Source organism: Lycium barbarum, chromosome 11, assembly GCF_019175385.1.
Source record: "Lycium barbarum isolate Lr01 chromosome 11, ASM1917538v2, whole genome shotgun sequence".
NCBI classification, from domain to species: Eukaryota; Viridiplantae; Streptophyta; class Magnoliopsida; order Solanales; family Solanaceae; genus Lycium; species Lycium barbarum.
The window spans coordinates 120,907,691-120,925,438 of record NC_083347.1 but is presented as its reverse complement, the minus strand read 5'-3'; the positions used below and the strand labels follow the sequence as shown (position 1 = coordinate 120,925,438).

Sequence of the window (17,748 nt, the reverse complement as noted above, 5' to 3'; positions counted from 1 at the left end):
ATCCGGCTACAAATTAAAGCTCTCAATATACAATGCTTTCTAATATATATCTTCTTTTAGGACGTGCGGGTTCAAGTCCTAGGAGAAATACTTGCTAGTAACAATTACCTAATTAATAACATGATGAACTTGTTAATTATGAGGTTAACTAATATCCACCGGTAGGCGGTAGTACTATAAAGATTTTTTATACTATGAGTACAAGTTTAATTTTCGATGCATTAACAGTGTTAAAAGAAGATTTAGTTTATACAATCAGATAATTTAAGATGTAATTGTAGGTAACTTTATTCCATATGTATTCATTTGGTAACATACAACAAATTGTAATAAACCTGCTATAAGAGGTTAAATTACATTAGAAGTATCAAAATTCATTGCACTGTTGTGCGCATGACTTAAATCCTACTTGTAAATATCTTATGGTTGACCTGCTGGTTGTGTAAATATTTCATTACACTATCAATGTATATAAGTAAAATTCGGTTCAGATACCTGGAGTTGAGATCCAGCTTGTTTCTTGAACTACAAGTAAAATTAATTAAGATTTATTAATTTCTTCAGGCAATAATTCGAGTTCCTTAAAGACTTCATCACATTCTGGGGAAGCTTCTTTCTTCAAGAAGAATAAAGGGTTTGCATGGCGAGTAGTCTCAGACATGCCATTATTGTTAGTGATAGTAATTCTTGCTGATTCTTTTGCATGACCTTCATTTGGAATTTCAGTACAATCATCCATGCTACTCTTCATGAGTATCATCTCGCAGATCTCATCCTCGTGGTCGCGTTCCACGAGGAGGCTGTAGACCCCACGCTCGTCGGTCTGGCCCTCGACCGTCAGGGTGACGGTGTCGTCCGTTTGGTTCCTGCACTGCAATCGCACCTTGGCATCTGCATGCATGGATGCACGTAAATACAACGTGGAATTAAGTTTTTGAATGGAAGTACTGTCTCTAGACAGTTTAAGCTTTTAGGCAAGGCGGTTACATAATTCAAATTGTAGCATAGCAGGCAGAGGCTTTGTTGGAGGCGGATTCAGGATTTCAATATTATAAGTTCGATTTCAGGCTGCTACAATGGCCATTTGATTGATCAAGTTCGAAATCAATTATTTTTAAATATACACAAGGTCGGAGCCATAGTTATTATGATCGTATGAATCTGTAACTTATATGCACTACATTTGCTCCGAACTGCGCTTCTGTGTTCAAATATCACCACCACTTATTATCAAACAGAAAATTCCACATGTTTGGCCAAGAATAAAAAAGTCAGGCTTGTACATGATGAGGGGTGTGTGTAGCATAACTAAAATAAATAATAAATGTAGGCTAACATCTTTAATCTTTAGAAAATATATGAAATCTACTATGGAATTATATTTTGGGAGAAGGCATGGTTTCCACGCTGAACTTGTCCCGAAAAGTCGAATTTGTGTCAGATCCTTTAAAACTAATTTTTTTAAGGATATGACACAAATACCATGATATTTTTAAAGAATTCGAATAACATAGACTAAAGCAGATATACTCATTGAACTGTGGTATACATACATCTCATCTCATCATTTCAAAGCATATACATAACGTATATAACTTAAACTCATAATATATACCTGGCATGGGCTTGCTAAGCCTGTTTTCGAATAAAGCACGGCAAAAATCACAATATACTTTTCCTTCCACATGGAACTGAGTTTGAGTCTGAGTCGGAGCTTCTGCCTCAGCCTGAATTACCCCAAAGAGGGAAAACAAACAAACTGCACTGACAATTAGAATAATTTCACCGGATTTTGTCATTTTTTATTTTCTTGTTTTATTATTTCTTTTTGTATGTGGCAATTTTTTTAAGAGGAAAGTGAGGAACTCTGTAATTGAGGGGATGGTTTATATTTTGCATTTCAGTTATTGTTGTGAGGTTATCATGTTCTTTTGGTCTTTCTGTGGTTACAAGTCATTTTATTTTACTTAATTGAATAATCCTTTAATTTTTTTTTTCTTTTTGTATAACGTAAAACTAGTAGAATTTCCTCCTATTTTCACTCATCTAGTGTCTCTTTTCTCCTTTTCTCCGGGGAACGAGTGGCCTTATTATAGTTTAGCTTAGACACTCAAGTTCAATTTCTTTTCCAATTAAAATCAACAAGAAATTAAAAAGATTCCTTGATTAAAGCAATAGTGTAATTAAAGGTCACTATTCACTAATAAATGTTTTCCACATAAGTAATATAAGTTGTTTGTAAGATTGAAAGTAGCATGCCAAATGGAGCGATTTGGTCAAGATTGAACGGATCTTGATCAAATGTTTTTCAGGATGTGATTGCATATTACATATGTATAATACGCTGCAGGTATATTTGGTCATATTGCCATTACAAACGGTAAAATTGTATGTGTATGATTTATAGGTCAAGGAATATTCGAGCAGCAGAATCAATCATTGATGCTTGTGTCAGGATAGATTGTCTATATTGCACCCCCTCGGGATGCGGTTTTTCCCAAACCTTATGCGAACGCAAGATGCTTTGTGCATTGAACTGCCTTTTTTTTGCCATCACAAACTTGAGTTGTATCGCATTTTTAAAATTTCCCCCTCAAACTAAACTTAATGACCATATCCACGTCAATCTCAAGATGTGTCAGATATTGTGTTTCAGTAGGAGATAATTTGGTGTCCTGAAAGTGTAAAAAACGGAGTGTGGCCACTCGATCTAGTGCAGAAGCAAAATATTGAGCAACAGTTGTAGCAACTTGTGAGCTAGTTTGGATTAAAGAGCTGCTCAAAGAACTAAAATTTGGAGAAATCAGCCAGATGGAACTCATATTTGATAACTAAGCAACTCCTCATATCGCATCAAGTTCGGCATTTCATGAGAGAACTAAACACATTGAGATTGACTCTAACTTTGTGAGAGAAAAGATACATCCTGAAGATATTGTTACCAAATTTGTGAAGTTAAATTATCAACTTGCACATATTTTCACCAAGTCCCTCACTGATCCTTGTATTAGTTACATCTATAACAAGTTCGGTACATATAGCTTGTATGCATCAACTTGAGGAGTGTTAGAATAGGAATAGGAATAGGATTTTTACATAGTATCCTACGTGTGAAAAAATTATAATGTAGTGTCTATAAATAGAGCTCAGTCTAATAATGTATTTACACAATTGAAAACTGAATGCTGCAGCTCAGTGGAGAAGGATGTTCATTTTAAATAAAAATATACACAATTGAATATATTTATTTTCCTTTATTTCTCATCGAACTCATGGACAAAACCTATATAAATTGAAATGGAATTGGCATCTAATTCTTGGAACAATGCAACATGTATCAAGAAAAAAAAACTAGCGATAAAGAGACACTGACAAAAAATGAAGACTAGTACAAAGTAAAATCAGTAGCTTTGGGGACTAATACAATGTTCACTTTGTTTTCTCCATCAAGTTTTGTCTCTTTACAAGCAAATACCACACTATAAATTCAGTTCCCCTAAGCAAACCACACTATAAATTCAGTTCCCCTAAGCAAAATAAGCAAACAACAATAACAAACATGGCAGAAAAGGAAGGAGCAATTGTCAAGAACGGTCATGAAGAAGGGCTAAAAATGGCACTTTCCCTTCTTGAAGAATATGAACTCCCAGCAGGGCTTCTCCCTCTAGCTGAAGTAATCGAAGTCGGGTTCGTAAAAACCACCGGGTACATGTGGATCCTGCAAACTAAAAAAGTCGAACATAACTTTAAAATGATCAGTAAGCTGGTGAGTTATGGTACCGAAATAACTGGATACGTCGAGAAGAAGAGGATCAAGAAGCTTAAAGGAGTGAAGGCCAAGGAGCTGATGCTATGGCCTCCGGTCGGTGACATCACAGTGGACCCCGCTACGGGAAAGATTCACTTCAAGAGTCTAGCTGGCATCACGAAAACTTTCCCCGTTGAGGCTTTTGCTGCTGGACAGTAACAGGAGAAAACATATCTTCAGATTTATATGTTTTCTGTACTGTTTGCTTTTTTCATATGCTTGAACCTGTTTGATGGTCGATCAACGACACATTAAGACAAATAAGAATTTGTTGTGAGATGCTTTTTCATGAATGGAATGATAAAATATACATTTTGTGTCACTAAGTACAGTCAAGCCTCTCTATAACAACATAGTATGTCCCGATATCTTTTGGCTGCAATAGCAAAATGTTGTTACTTTGAAAATATATAATATAACATAGCATGAAAGATCGGATGTTATAGAGGATGGCTATTATCGAGAGGTATGATTGTACTTGTGTTTACAATCCACAAGCAACATCTCATTTCTTCCCAGTATGGGAGCCGGAAAATCACATAAAGTTGCACATAGTTAGAGAAGAATATTAGATAAACGGAAAATAATTAAGTGTTTCAGCATAAGGTAAACACACACTACAAGGAGGAAATGATATTGTTATCGTCCTTCCGTCACGCATCCTGCTGTTCATAAACAATTTGTCAAATTGAAGTTGTGCTACGGAATAATACCAGCAACAACAACACACCCAGTGCTACGGAATAACTAAAGTAAAATTTATAGCAACCTGAACATGAACCTTACCTCATCTCAGTTAACCTTGATAAAAAAAACGTGATAACACTAAAAAAATAATTAATATTCATCACCGTCGTAGATGCTTCAAACATCGTGATAACAGAAGTAATCATACTACAGCAAAGAATTAAACCATGAAAGCTAATTATATTTACTCATGTACAAAAATGAGGAATACAGAAAAGACAACAGAAAATTGCAAAAGTAATACTAATATGAAGTTCAATAACACAACAGCTACAGAGCTTTAATGGTCCATATCTTGCGTAACTTTGATTTTATCCCCTACCAGGTTATAGCAACTAGCAAGTAATTAGGGTTTGGGAAAGTGAATGAGTAAATAACTATAAGTACCTCAGTTCCTTTGAAGATATAAAGAGATTTCTCATCCAAATCTTTTCAAATAAGAATAAAACACATATTTTACCATCCTTCTTCAAAGATTCAGCTACAGAAAAATGGCTTGTTATTGATACAGGCTTCTCTAGCTGCATCAGTTATCTTGAACAAGGGCATTGACGTCTGAGAGACATGAGCAGTGATGGCTTATTATAGGTGTGCCAATAAATGATGACGCAGAAAGTACAAAACAAAACAAAGCAAAGCAAAGGAGTATGTAAAATCTGTTTTCTCATTCAGCAGCGATGCCACTCAGCTTCACAAACTTGGCATCAATACTTCTGCTGATCAAATGAATGAGTATTGAGCTAGTCCGGCTGGATATAGAGCCCACCTTGTTAAAATTCACAAACATCAACATCATTCAAGTACAGAAATATGACTGTAGTTCTGTCTACAGTGGTTGGAGGAGAAACGCAACTGTTAGTGCAGCTAAGAACAACTATGGTGAAGAAAAACGTATCTCATTTACTTAGCTACCTTTACCTTCTTCAAATCTAAATAAATGAATGTATTCACCAACTCCATAACTATTTTTTCCAAAACCACAGGATGTTGCTGGGGATTTTCAGCTGTGGGACTAGGGAAGGAATTAACCAAATAATAATTGGCAAGCTTAGCTCATTCTCTTTAATAGCCGTGGTGTCCGGGCCAGCTTGCGCTCATCTCGACTAATTCCACGGGATACCTGCCAGCACCCACAGCAACAGGTACCGGGTAACTCTGTTCACCAAAGCTAGGACAGATGGAAAGAAATCACTTACTCCCTCTGTTCCAATTTATGTGATACACTTTCCCTTTCGGTCTGCCCCAAAAAGAATGATACATTTCTATATGTAGAAATAATTTAACTTAAAACTTCCCGTTTCACCCTTAATGAAATGATTTAGAGCCACACAAATATCTATAGCTTATTTTAGACCACAAGTTTTAAAAGTCCTCCTTCCTGTCTTAAGCTTTGTGCCTAGTCAAACTATATAACATAAATTGGGACGGAGGGAGTAGTATTTTTGTCTCGGATTTGAACCTAACACCTCATGGTTCTCAACCTACTCATTGACCACTAGGCCACACCCTTGGGTGCAAGCTAAGCTCATTAACAGAGCAAAGACTTGCGGGTTGCACCACAAATGATGAAGATATAGGCTCTGGAGAAGATCTTATTGTTGATGCATTTACATTCACATTTAGTAGAAGGGACTGATACTGCACCAGGAAGAAGAAAACAAATCATACTACTAAAGCTATATGGTATGAACTATGAAGATATTATTTCCCAGCATTTATCAAGTCAGGTCTGCTAAATTCTGTCTCTAAACAACCAGTATACAGCAATTCATGTGAGTGGAATCACATTTCAATTCTACTTGGGTGGTATTTTCAGCGAAGAACTTGGAACTGAGTTCAATCATGGTGTTACATAAGTTTGGTACAGAACGAGTGATGTTGGTCCAAATGCTGGCGTATGTGTAGATGTATCTATCAGAAAGCAATAAGGTGTTAGTGCTAGAGAAGCACTTAGTGGAAATTGTTATGAAAGCTTTTAAACCAAATCCATGATGTAATTGCAGTTTCATCATCATTTATAACTGTGCACATCAGCTGTGTGTATATATCGGCATTCAGGAAAGTAATACGAAATTTTGATAGACCATGGAGAATTTAATATGGATCACCTTAAATCAGCGCAAGAGTTACTGACATATAACATCTGAGGTTGAGAGAATACATAGCAAGGCTTTGATATAACATACATTCATTTCCAACATACATGCCAATTTTTTTCTGTGCACATTTATAACTGTGCACATCAGCTGTGTGTATATATCGGCATTCAGGAAAGTAATACGTAATTTTGATAGACCATGGAGAATTTAATAAGGATCACCTTAAGTTAGCGCAAGAGTACCTGACATATAACATCTTCTGAGGTTGAGAGAATACATAGCAAGGCTTTGATATAACATACATTCATTTCCAACACACATGCCAATTTTTTTCTTTTCACATTTTTAATTGAATATAAGAAAGCGAGCTTATCCAAGGGAAGAGAACGTATTGAGATTGTTTAAGAATATATGCATGTCAAGCTTTTAACACGAGAAACCAAAAAAAAAAAAAGGAAAAGGAATATAAACTTGATAACAAAATTCTAAACTATAAGCCTTTACTTCATTTTGTTAATCAAACATACTCATCTCAGATCTTACTCTTATAGAAGCAAAACAAGCAAGATATTTCTTTAATAAATGTCCAATAGTTACCTAAAGATTGCGTCAAATTATCAGAAGAGGTGCTGCCCAACAGAGTGTTTGATTTCCTGAAATTATAATTCCCTGTAATAGTGAAACTCTGAGTTGACTTGAGTATAGTTCCCCTTTGGTAGCAGAAAAGCAATGATCCTAATCGGCGGAAGATGGAAAAATTATTGTTCTACAAATAAGCCCTTTCAACTTGACACAAAAAATGACATCATTTACCATCTATGGCCCCTTGAATCATCACATTATCCAGCATGCGAAATAACTGCCTATCAAAAAGAAATTAGAATAACCAAAAGCCAATAAGGAAACCATAATGAACTGGGTCAAAGACAAGGAGCCCTCATTCATTCTAGAAATATCATTTCTCTGTTCCACAATCCTAAGATCAACATAGATTGGAAGAGTGAAAATCTTGCAAGTCAGAAAAAAAAAAAAAAAAAAAAACTTCCTCTATGAATCAAAATGAAAATGTACTGGGAGAAACGGAACATCTCATCCCATAAAAGAAATAAAAGCCAAGGTTATTGAAGGCAAAACATATACAGAGAATACAAATACGATATATATAAAAAACAAAGCATGTTTTTGTATATTCCACCAGTATATTTCTCACTCATTTTACCAAAAATATGTAACTCTTGCAATGAAAACATTAACAAAAATAGCTTCTATTCTCTCGAAGAATCAGTTAAAGAAACGTAAAAAATATTCTTTGTCACATCTTTGTTTTTACATAAATTGGCATAATGGTTGGTGTTGACAGGTTAGATCTTCAATAGTTGAAAACATGCAAGTCCAACAAGGCTTTATAATACCCCTTCTCTATCTCCTCTTCTTTCACTTGATGAAGGAGAAGTGTTTCAATAATGACATCTTCCCAATCAACATCAACTTTCGTTTTCCTTCTCCTTTTCTTTCCAGCATTTACATGTTCAACGGGGCCTACATCAACCTTATCCATCGATCCAGCATCTGAAGGATACATTGTCTTATGGATTCGAAATTTCGCAGCCTTTATCTTCTCTTTTCTCCTTTCATATGTCAAACAACCTCTATCAAAAGACGTTATCTTCTCTTTTCTCCTTTCATATGTCAAACAACCTCTATCAAAAGACGGAGGCATAGCACTCAATCCCACGTCTTTCTCCACTAATTCCTTCATTAAAAGCATTTTGCTCATTTCCGATTCGCCCTTCCACCAATCAGTGACCGAAATTATGCCATATCTTCTCTTCCTTCTCGGAATGCTATTATCTCTGCTAATAGTCGACTCGTTTACATACATATCATTCTTAATCTTCGAATAAACCATCGCCAAACACTCTAGAGATATCTGGAATCTATTCGGACTTTCACTACTCAAATTTGACGCACGCTCCGTCCGAAAATACCGCGAGTCGTTTTCCCCGTCATTAAAATCGATAGCGTAATCGTTTTCGTTGCTCAAACAATCATCGATCAAATAATCCAAATCAAATCCAACATCCTCGAAACTCTTCCTTTTACCATCACCGCTATTCTTCAACTTCGACATCGATTTCAACTCCATATATTGAATCACAAACGTTGCATGCTTCATAATATTCTTAACCGTAACATCCTCACCCCAAGGCAAACCTCTCGCAACCTTCACTAACCTCTCCAACAACTCCTTATACCTCAACTTACACGTAACAACCTCAACTCCCCAACTCATCCGCAACATCCTCAATCCTCACATCCACCCCATTCAACTCCGCAACGAAAACCAAAACCGACCCCACGACCGGCAACGGTCTCCTCCCCGTCGTAACATACCACTTAACCAAACAATTCACTAAAAAAAACCCTTGTTTCAACATCCTCGTAATAACATCCTCGTCAACCTCACTAAAACACTCGACATCCTTAACATAATACTCAAACGAACCAACAACATCAATCTGAGGCAACTCCAATTCTAAAAATTCAACTACTCGATAAACCATTCGACCTAACTCATAAATATCACAACGAACCAAACTAGCAACCTTAACAATACTCAAAGGCTTATTATCTTGTCTAAAAACAACATAACAACAAGCACCAACAAATATTTCAAACCATTTACCTTTACCATATTCACCAACAGTAATTTTCTTAACCATAACTTCAACTTCACTACATTTCGAAGGAGAAAATTGTAATTGAAAGGTTATATCATTAATTATTCTTTTTGCTTCATATATTTTTGTTTCTTTATAATTATATTTATTTCCAATACCTGATGTACCTGTATGTACATAAGTACCTGTAGGACCAGTTAAACCACCAATTTGTGGATCATAATTATCGAATGTTTGGATAATTCCACATGATCTACAAACAGGATTACCTGTATGATCATCTGCAACTATTGTCCTTTTGTTGCAATTTTGGCAGGGACGAGAATTGGGATTATCCATTGTTTTGGGGGTTGAATTGAGAGATTTATTGAAGGTTTAGGGTTTTGATATAAATAAGGAATTGAAAAGGAGGGGAAGCCTGAATGGGTATTATGCAGAACGGCGTCGTCCGACTCTTGTGTTTTATCTTCTTCTTTTTTTTTTTTTTCTTTCATATATATAATAGTTGTGTGTATCCCTGTTTGCTTTTTAGATGATAGATACCCTGTTGTTGTTAGCATTTTGGTCATATATACCCTCGCGTCTAACTGCCCATTTAACGGGGACATGTAGCACGATTTCAACGGCTCCAACCATTTTCTTTTTTATTTAATCTAATTTATCATTAAAAAATTATTTTAAACCGGAAAGGGGCTATTTCTTAAAAATGCGGCTATTTCTGAAATTCAAAATGTGGGTTTCTTTTTCTTCTTCTTCTCCAACTAATTTGCAGCAGAAATTCAACCAAAAACCCACTGGATTCTTCATCAAATTATCCCAAATTTCAGATATCTGCTCTTCAAGTTTTAGCCAATCTTTTGCAATAACATTCGCTCGAAATAAAAATCGTTTAAAGAAACACAAAACTTGAACTTGAAGCTTCATTAATGGCTGTCCGTGAAGTTTCTGTTTTTTCTTCACGTTTCAGCTACCCAAGACAAGCTTTAATCACAATTTTTAGATTTAATTATTAGTACACAATTGATTCCAACAAATTTTTCACCATTTTGATTTTTTTTTTCAGCCACCATTTTGTTGACTATGCTGGGAATAGACTGAACCTTGTAGTGTTGATGAGATGGGGCAGATTTCAAAGTGGGTTTAATTTTGGATCCATGAATATACCGTTGCAGTCGTCGGATGCTGGTGGTGAAGCTTCGCCAGAGATTAGACTTTCTAATTTTTATTTTTTTATTTTGTTTTGTTTTATTTTGTGTTTGGTAAATTAGCTTAAATAAAAATAAAAATGGTTGGACATTTAAGATGAGGCCACGTGTCTGGGGGAACAGAGCCGTTTAAACGAAGGGGTATATATGACCAAAACGCTAACAGCGTAGGTATATATCATCGAAAAAGCAAACGGGGGATATGCACAACTATTTCGGGATAATACAGGGTATATATGACCCTTTGCCTTTTTTTTTTTTTTTTTGTGCCCTATCTTTTGCTTCTCTGGAAAACGTTTTCCACAATTTTTTTTGAGGAAAAACATTTTCTAGATTAATAAAAATACATCAACGCATTCTCCAACCCACCCCCATACACCCCACCACCACCCCAACTCCTTCCCCCATGCCCACAAACCCACTCCATCCTCCCCCACCACCCAACCCCTTCCCCACCACTCGCAGTCCATGTTATAAAAATTGGTAAACATAACCAAAGAAGATAATGGTTTTGAGGGCGTGAAAAATCGACTTTTCTTAAACAGATATTGCCCATATACAGATTGGGGAAAATACAAGCAATTCCCTTCAGGATACAACAAAACCCGTATTATACCTGCAGATTTTTCTATATGCTACTTTTGGAGTGTCCTTATATTTATAGATTTGAGAAATGACTTTTCAGAATAGTCATGCCTTTTCATGAATAGATGTGTCTGTTCAATTTAAGACCTCCAAATATTACAAAATATCTAATTAACCCTCCACCCACCACCCCAAACCACCCATCCTACCTCACCTCCCCCCAACTGTAACACCCCGTACCTTTAACTTGAACTTTGATCATGATCCTAGACTTAGAAAATCAGATAAAGAATGTGAGAGTTAGAATTTCTCTGTTTAGTTGCAAGATGGTGGTTTACGCCCATGAACAGTGACCGTATTTCAGTTTACGCCCATGAACAGTGATCGTAAACCTAAACCAAGAATTTCTGAACATTCTGGAATTTGGCATTTTGATGTCACATGGTTAAATACGGACCGTATTTCGATTTACGGCCCGTATTTCAACACGTATTTGGAATTTGGGAAAACTTCCTTGATGAAAGTTGTATAGCTTTGAAATACCTTTCCAACGGTATATTATGGGGGTCAAATGGACATCTGTGCAAGGCGTTATGGCCATTTTACTGAAGAGACACAGTGCAGTCCGTATTGCAAAATACGGACCGTATTTCAGTTTACGACCCGTAAACTGAAATACGGCCAGCACTGTGCTGGACATAAATTGCAATTTCACAGGACAGTATATATTCGTCCATACCAGTTCAAGTCATTATTTTTCATTCCTTCAAGCCCTAGAACGACTTCCTACCCTCTTCCATCATCAAGAACACCAAGGTAAGCCTACCATAATTATTCCAACTCAATTCTAATACCTATCCTTGTAATCTAAACAAGAAATTATCATTCTAAAATTAAGGTTTTCAAGAAAACCCATCTCAAGGTTCAAGAATTCAAGATTTTGGAAATCTTCTTCAAAGCTCAAGTCTTTAATTCAAGTTTTGGAGCAATTAAGGTATGTAGAACTTCCATCCACATGTGGGAATCTCTACGTTCTTCCCCATGCTCCATTTCTTGATATCCATAAAGTTCAAACCCTAGGGCATTAAACCCAACATATTGGTAGCCCATATTTATGTATTTATGTACATGAATTTTGTATCTATATTCGTTATTGTATTCCTAATCTTCCATTACGGTTATTAGGAACCCTAGCTTAATCCATGAATCATGAATTCTTCCTCATGTGTTCTCATTATGTTTATATGAAACTTTATTATTTTATGTAGCAAGTTGCAAGCATGTTTTCAAGTCAATTATATATATATATGAACTATTGTAATTACTCATGAATCAAGAATATGTTTGCAAGACTATGACAAGTTATCTCATGAAACCATATTACAAGATATTTCATGAAACCATGTTACAAGTTATTTCGTGAAATCATGATTACAAGTTATTTCACGAAAATCATGGGCTTCTTAGCCAATTATATCATGTTCATGTTTTTGGGAATTGCTTAGTTAACCGAGAAGGCTCAGATAGCCTGAAACTACGTTGCCACCGTAGGATAAGGGTTGTCAGCAAGGAGGCAATACCTTCATTATGCAGTTTGGATCCTTACATGCTTATTATTACTTAAATCTCATATCCCTGGCAAGGTTGTGAGTGTTCCGCTGGTAGGACGCAAGTACCAGACCATGTTGTCTGTTATACTATAGCATTCCCCACGTTACAAGTAGTTTTACATACAAGTATTTCTATTGATTTACTGTTTTAAGACTTTACTCACGTTTCATGCTCATGTTCAAGTTACATTCAGTTTCAGTTCATATCCTATATCTATGTTGTGCCATGTTCTTCATTTCAGCAGGTTTTACATACTAGTACTATTCACCATGTACTAATGTCCCTTTTGCCCGGGGCCTGCACTTCACGGTGCAGATACCGGTTTTCAGGAGCATACATCTGCGCAGTAGGATCACTTCAGATATCAGCTTATTGGTGAGCCCCACTTCTCTCGGGGTTCAACATGGAGTCTGCATTAGCATTCAGTTTATGGTAGTCCAGGGCCATGTCCTGGTAGTTAGTATTCAGACATGTTTTAGAGGTTTCATAGACATATGTTAGTTCACAGAGTCAGTTATGCTTTTATGTTTGCAAACTATTATGTTTCCATGATATTTCATGCTATGTGATAATTTCAAAACTTATTCCGCAAATTACATTTTCATGATTTATTTAAATTGCATCATATAGATTATATTATTTTGATGCCCATGTTGACAAGCAATCCATGAGGTTCGCTCGGACACATGCAAGCAATGCCCGAGTGCCGTGTTACGCCCAGGCCATGGTTCGGGCGTGACAAAGCTTGGTATCAGAGCCTAGGTTCAAGTGTCTTTAGGGAGTCTATGAAACCGTGTCCAGTGGGGTCACTTTTATATGTGTGAGGGCCCCACACATATAAACAGTTAACCACCAAGACATTCAGGATTGTCTCAATTCTTTCATATTCTAGATCGTGCAGTTAGAGCAGTACTTTTAGGATATCTTTCTAATTCGTGTGTGTACGTATTTTCAGAAAATGCCTGCAAAAAGGAAGTACACCAAAAAGGCTACAGCCACCAGCCAAGGGGCTACTGCGGAAGCAACTAGCGAAGAGACCGTTCTGACTCAGATAGCAGCCCCAACCGCTCCTACAGTTACACCTCCTAGTGATTCGGATGGGGATGTTAGGAATGCTATCAATATGCTCACACAATTGGTAGCAGCTCAGGCTCAACGTCAGGAGTCTGGGTCAAGCTCAAGAGGTAATGGAGAGTCTTCTAAGACTAAGGACTTTCTCAGGATGAATCCCCCAGTCTTTACGGGGACAAAGAAAGATGAGGACCCTCAGGACTACATCGATGCTCTTCAGAAAATCTTCAGGATTATGAAAGTTACGGAAACCGAAGCAGCTACTTTTGGAGCTCATCAGCTGCAGAGCATTGCTAACACCTGGTATGAAACTTGGGAATTATCCCGAGGTGAGGATGCACCTGATGCTACATGGGATGAATTCACAAGTGCCTTCCTGGACCACTTCATGCCAATAGAAGTCAGAGAAGCTAAGGCTGAGCAATTCCTGAAGCTTAAACAGAATGGTAGGTTAGTTCAGGACTACTACTTAGAATTTATCAGTCTGCCTAAGCATGCTTCATATATGGTACCGGATATGAGGGCAAGAGTGAGGAGGTTTGTTGGACGTCTTGATCCCTATTTGTACGATGGGGCCAATATTGCCGCACAGAATGGGGGAATGACTATCTCCAAGATGGTTGCTTTCGTACATGGGAATGAGACAAGGCTGAAGGAGGAGGTAGCCTTGCAGAAAGAGAAAGACAAGGAGTTCAACAAGAGGGCCAAGTCTACCGGACAGTTCAGTGGTAATGAAACCAGAAAGTTCTTTAAGAACAGGTCAGCCGGACCTACTCCGTCCACGGCAAGTGCTCCAGTTTCCAAGTTCAGGAAAGATAACCGTCAACAGAATTTCAGGTGGTCAGGCTCCCAGTCTCAGGCCAGTGTGACTCAAAGTAACTTCACCAATCCGATTTGTGCTAAGTGTGGGAAGAGGCATCCTGGGGAGTGCCACTCTGGATCAAATATTTGCTATGGGTGTGGCCAGCCGGGCCATGTTCAGCGAAATTGCCCTTCAGTCAGACAAGGCACAGGAGGTAATCAGACTCAGTCAGTAAATTCATCAGTCCCTCATAATAACCAGACTCAGGCAGGACGTGTACCAGCTAGATCCGGCAACACAAGCGGTGGCCCAAACCGTTTGTATGCTTTGACCGGGCGCAAGGATATCGATAACCGTACTGATGTTGTCATAGGTATACTCACCGTTTTCAGTTTCGATGTTTATGCTCTCATGGACCCTGGATCCACCCTATCCTATGTCACCCCTTATGTTGCTAGGAAATTTGGTATTGAACCTGAAAAGCTAAAAGAACCTTTTGAAGTGTCAACTTCAGTTGGTGAGTCAGTCATAGCCCGATGTGTCTATAAGGGCTGTCCAATCAGAGTCTATCACCATGTTGTTCCAGCTGACCTATGTGAGTTAGAAATGGTAGATTTTGATGTAATCATGGGCATGGACTGGTTATATTCATGTTATGCGTCAGTTGATTGTAGAATCAAAACTGTGAATTTCGAGTTTCCTAATGAGCCAGTCTTAGAGTGGAAGGGTGATTCAGTGAGTCCTAAGGGTAGGTTTATTTCTTACCTCAAGGCAAGAAAGATGGTGTCTAAGGGTTATATCTATCATCTCGTTCGGGTTAGGGATTCATCTTCCTAGACCCCAACTCTTCAGTCAGTCTCTGTTGTTAATGAGTTCCCAGAAGTTTTTCCCAAGGATCTTCCCGGAATCCCTCCTGATAGGGAAATTGATTTCGCAATTGGCCTACTCCCAGGTACGAAACCTATATCTATTCCACCTTATAGGATGGCTCTAGCTGAATTACGCGAGCTTAAGGCTCAACTTAAAGATATTTTAGACAAGGGTTTTATCCGACCCAGTGTCTCTCCATGGGGTGCCCCAGTCCTTTTCGTTCGCAAGAAAGATGGTTCTTTGCGCATGTGCATTGACTATCGCCAGCTCAATAAAGTCACGGTCAGGAACAAATACCCTCTTCCACGAATAGATGACTTATTTGATCAGCTTCAGGGTGCCCAATGTTACTCCAAAATAGATCTCCGATCAGGTTACCATCAGCTTAAGGTTAAGGGACAAGATATTCCTAAAACAGTCTTTAGAACCAGATATGGTCATTTCGAATTCTGTGTCATGTCCTTCGGTTTGACCAATGCCCCAGCAGCATTTATGGACCTCATGAACAGAGTCTTCAAGCCATACCTCGACCTCTTTGTCATTGTATTCATAGATGATATCCTCATTTACTCCCGTAGTGAGGCCGAGCACGCAGAACACCTTTGTATAGTTCTTCAGATTCTTAAGGACCTCAAGTTGTATGCAAAATTCTCTAAGTGTGAATTTTAGCTCAAATCAGTAGCCTTCTTAGGTCATGTGATTTCTGGTGAGGGTGTTCAGGTTGACTCTCAGATGATTAAGGCCGTTAAGAATTGGCCCAGACCCGCATCAGTTTCAGATATCCGCAGTTTCTTGGGTCTAGCAGGCTATTATTGACGTTTCGTAGTGGGGTTTTCGTCTATTTCAGCACCATTGACCAAGCTGATGAAGAAGGAAGTTAAATTTCAGTGGTCAGATGCCTGTGAGCGTAGTTTCGAGGAATTAAAAACGAGACTAACTTCTGCGCCAGTTTTGACTTTACCAGAGGGAACCGAAGGGTTCATGGTTTATTGTGATGCTTCGGGAGTTGGTCTCGGATGTGTCTTAATGCAGCATGATAAGGTTGTAGCTTATGCATCTCGTCAGTTCAAGGTTCACGAAAAGAATTATCCGACTCATGACCTAGAGTTAGCAGCTGTAGTTTTTGCACTTAAGATATGGCGTCATTATTTGTATGGAGTGCATGTTGATATCTTCACAGATCATAAAAGCCTGCAGTATATCTTCAAACAAAGGGAGCTGAATCTTAGGAAAAGGAGATGGCTCGAATTGCTTAAGGATTATGATGTGGATATTCTTTATCATCCGGGGAAAGCGAATGTTGTAGCTGATGCTCTTAGTCGGCGGTACATGGGAAGTTTAGCCCACGTGGACGTGGATAAGAGAGTTATGACAAAGGAAGTTCATCGTTTGGCCAATCTTGGAGTTCGACTTTTGGACTCCGAGGATGGTGGTGTGGTTGTTCAGAGTAGGGCTCTTTCCTCTTTAGTAGTTGAAGTCAAGGAGAAACAGTTTAATGATCCCTACTTGTTGCAGCTGAAAAAGGGGATTCACAAGCATAAGACGATGGCTTTCGAACAAGGGGGAGATGATGGTACCTTGAGGTACCGAGGTAGATTGTGTGTTCCAGATGTAGATGGGCTCAGAGAGCGAATCATGTCAGAAGCTCACAATTCCAGGTATTCCATCCACCCAGGTTCCACTAAGATGTATCATGATCTTAAGGAGATTTACTGGTGGAACGATATGAAGAAGAATGTGGCGGATTTTGTAGCTAAGTGTCCGAATTGTCAGCAAGTGAAAGCCGAACACCAGAGACCTGGTGGTTTGGCTCAGAATATTGATATTCCTGTCTGGAAATGGGAAATGATCAATATGGATTTTGTATCAGGTCTACCTCGCTCAGCCAGGAGACATGACTCTATTTGGGTGATCGTTGACAGGCTTACTAAGTCGGCGCACTTCCTGCCAGTAAAGACCACACATTCAGTAGAAGATTATGCCAAGCTGTATGTTAATGAGATCGTCAGATTGCATGGGACACCAGTGTCCATTATTTCAGATCGTGGTGCTCAGTTTACAGCGAACTTCTGGAAATCTTTTCAGAAAGGATTGGGTACCAAGGTGAACCTTAGCACAGCTTTTCATCCGCAGACCGATGGCCAGGCAGAGCGTATTATTCAGAATTTGGAGGACATGTTGAGAGCATGCGTCTTGGATTTCAAAGGTAATTGGGATGATCACTTGCCTCTTATCGAGATTTCTTATAATAACAGTTATCATGCTAGCA

The 17,748-nt window shown here is 38.2% G+C and overlaps 3 protein-coding genes across 3 annotated transcripts; 1 reads left to right on the top strand and 2 right to left on the bottom strand.

Moving 5' to 3' along the window:
- Nucleotides 1-269: 269 nt before the first annotated feature.
- On the bottom strand, nt 270-1,879 carry LOC132618524 (pollen allergen Sal k 5.0101-like). The gene is made up of 2 exons (XM_060333556.1): nt 1,616-1,879; nt 270-891 (listed from the first exon to the last, which is right to left on the bottom strand). The coding sequence occupies exons 1-2, from the start codon at nt 1,797-1,799 to the stop codon at nt 542-544; spliced, it is 534 nt and encodes a 177-aa protein (XP_060189539.1). The 5' UTR covers nt 1,800-1,879; the 3' UTR covers nt 270-541.
- A 1,530-nt stretch (nt 1,880-3,409) lies between these two features.
- Nucleotides 3,410-10,195, bottom strand: LOC132617874 (plant-specific TFIIB-related protein PTF2-like). Its single transcript, XM_060332944.1, is given in 3 exon segments — nt 3,410-8,301; nt 8,353-8,938; nt 8,940-10,195. Coding segments are annotated over 3 exon segments (1,599 nt in total). The 5' UTR covers nt 9,675-10,195; the 3' UTR covers nt 3,410-8,023.
- On the top strand, nt 3,560-3,967 carry LOC132620225 (uncharacterized protein At5g01610-like). Its single transcript, XM_060334910.1, has one exon. It carries the CDS (start codon nt 3,560-3,562, stop codon nt 3,965-3,967), a length of 408 nt encoding a protein of 135 aa, XP_060190893.1.
- Nucleotides 10,196-17,748: the final 7,553 nt, after the last annotated feature.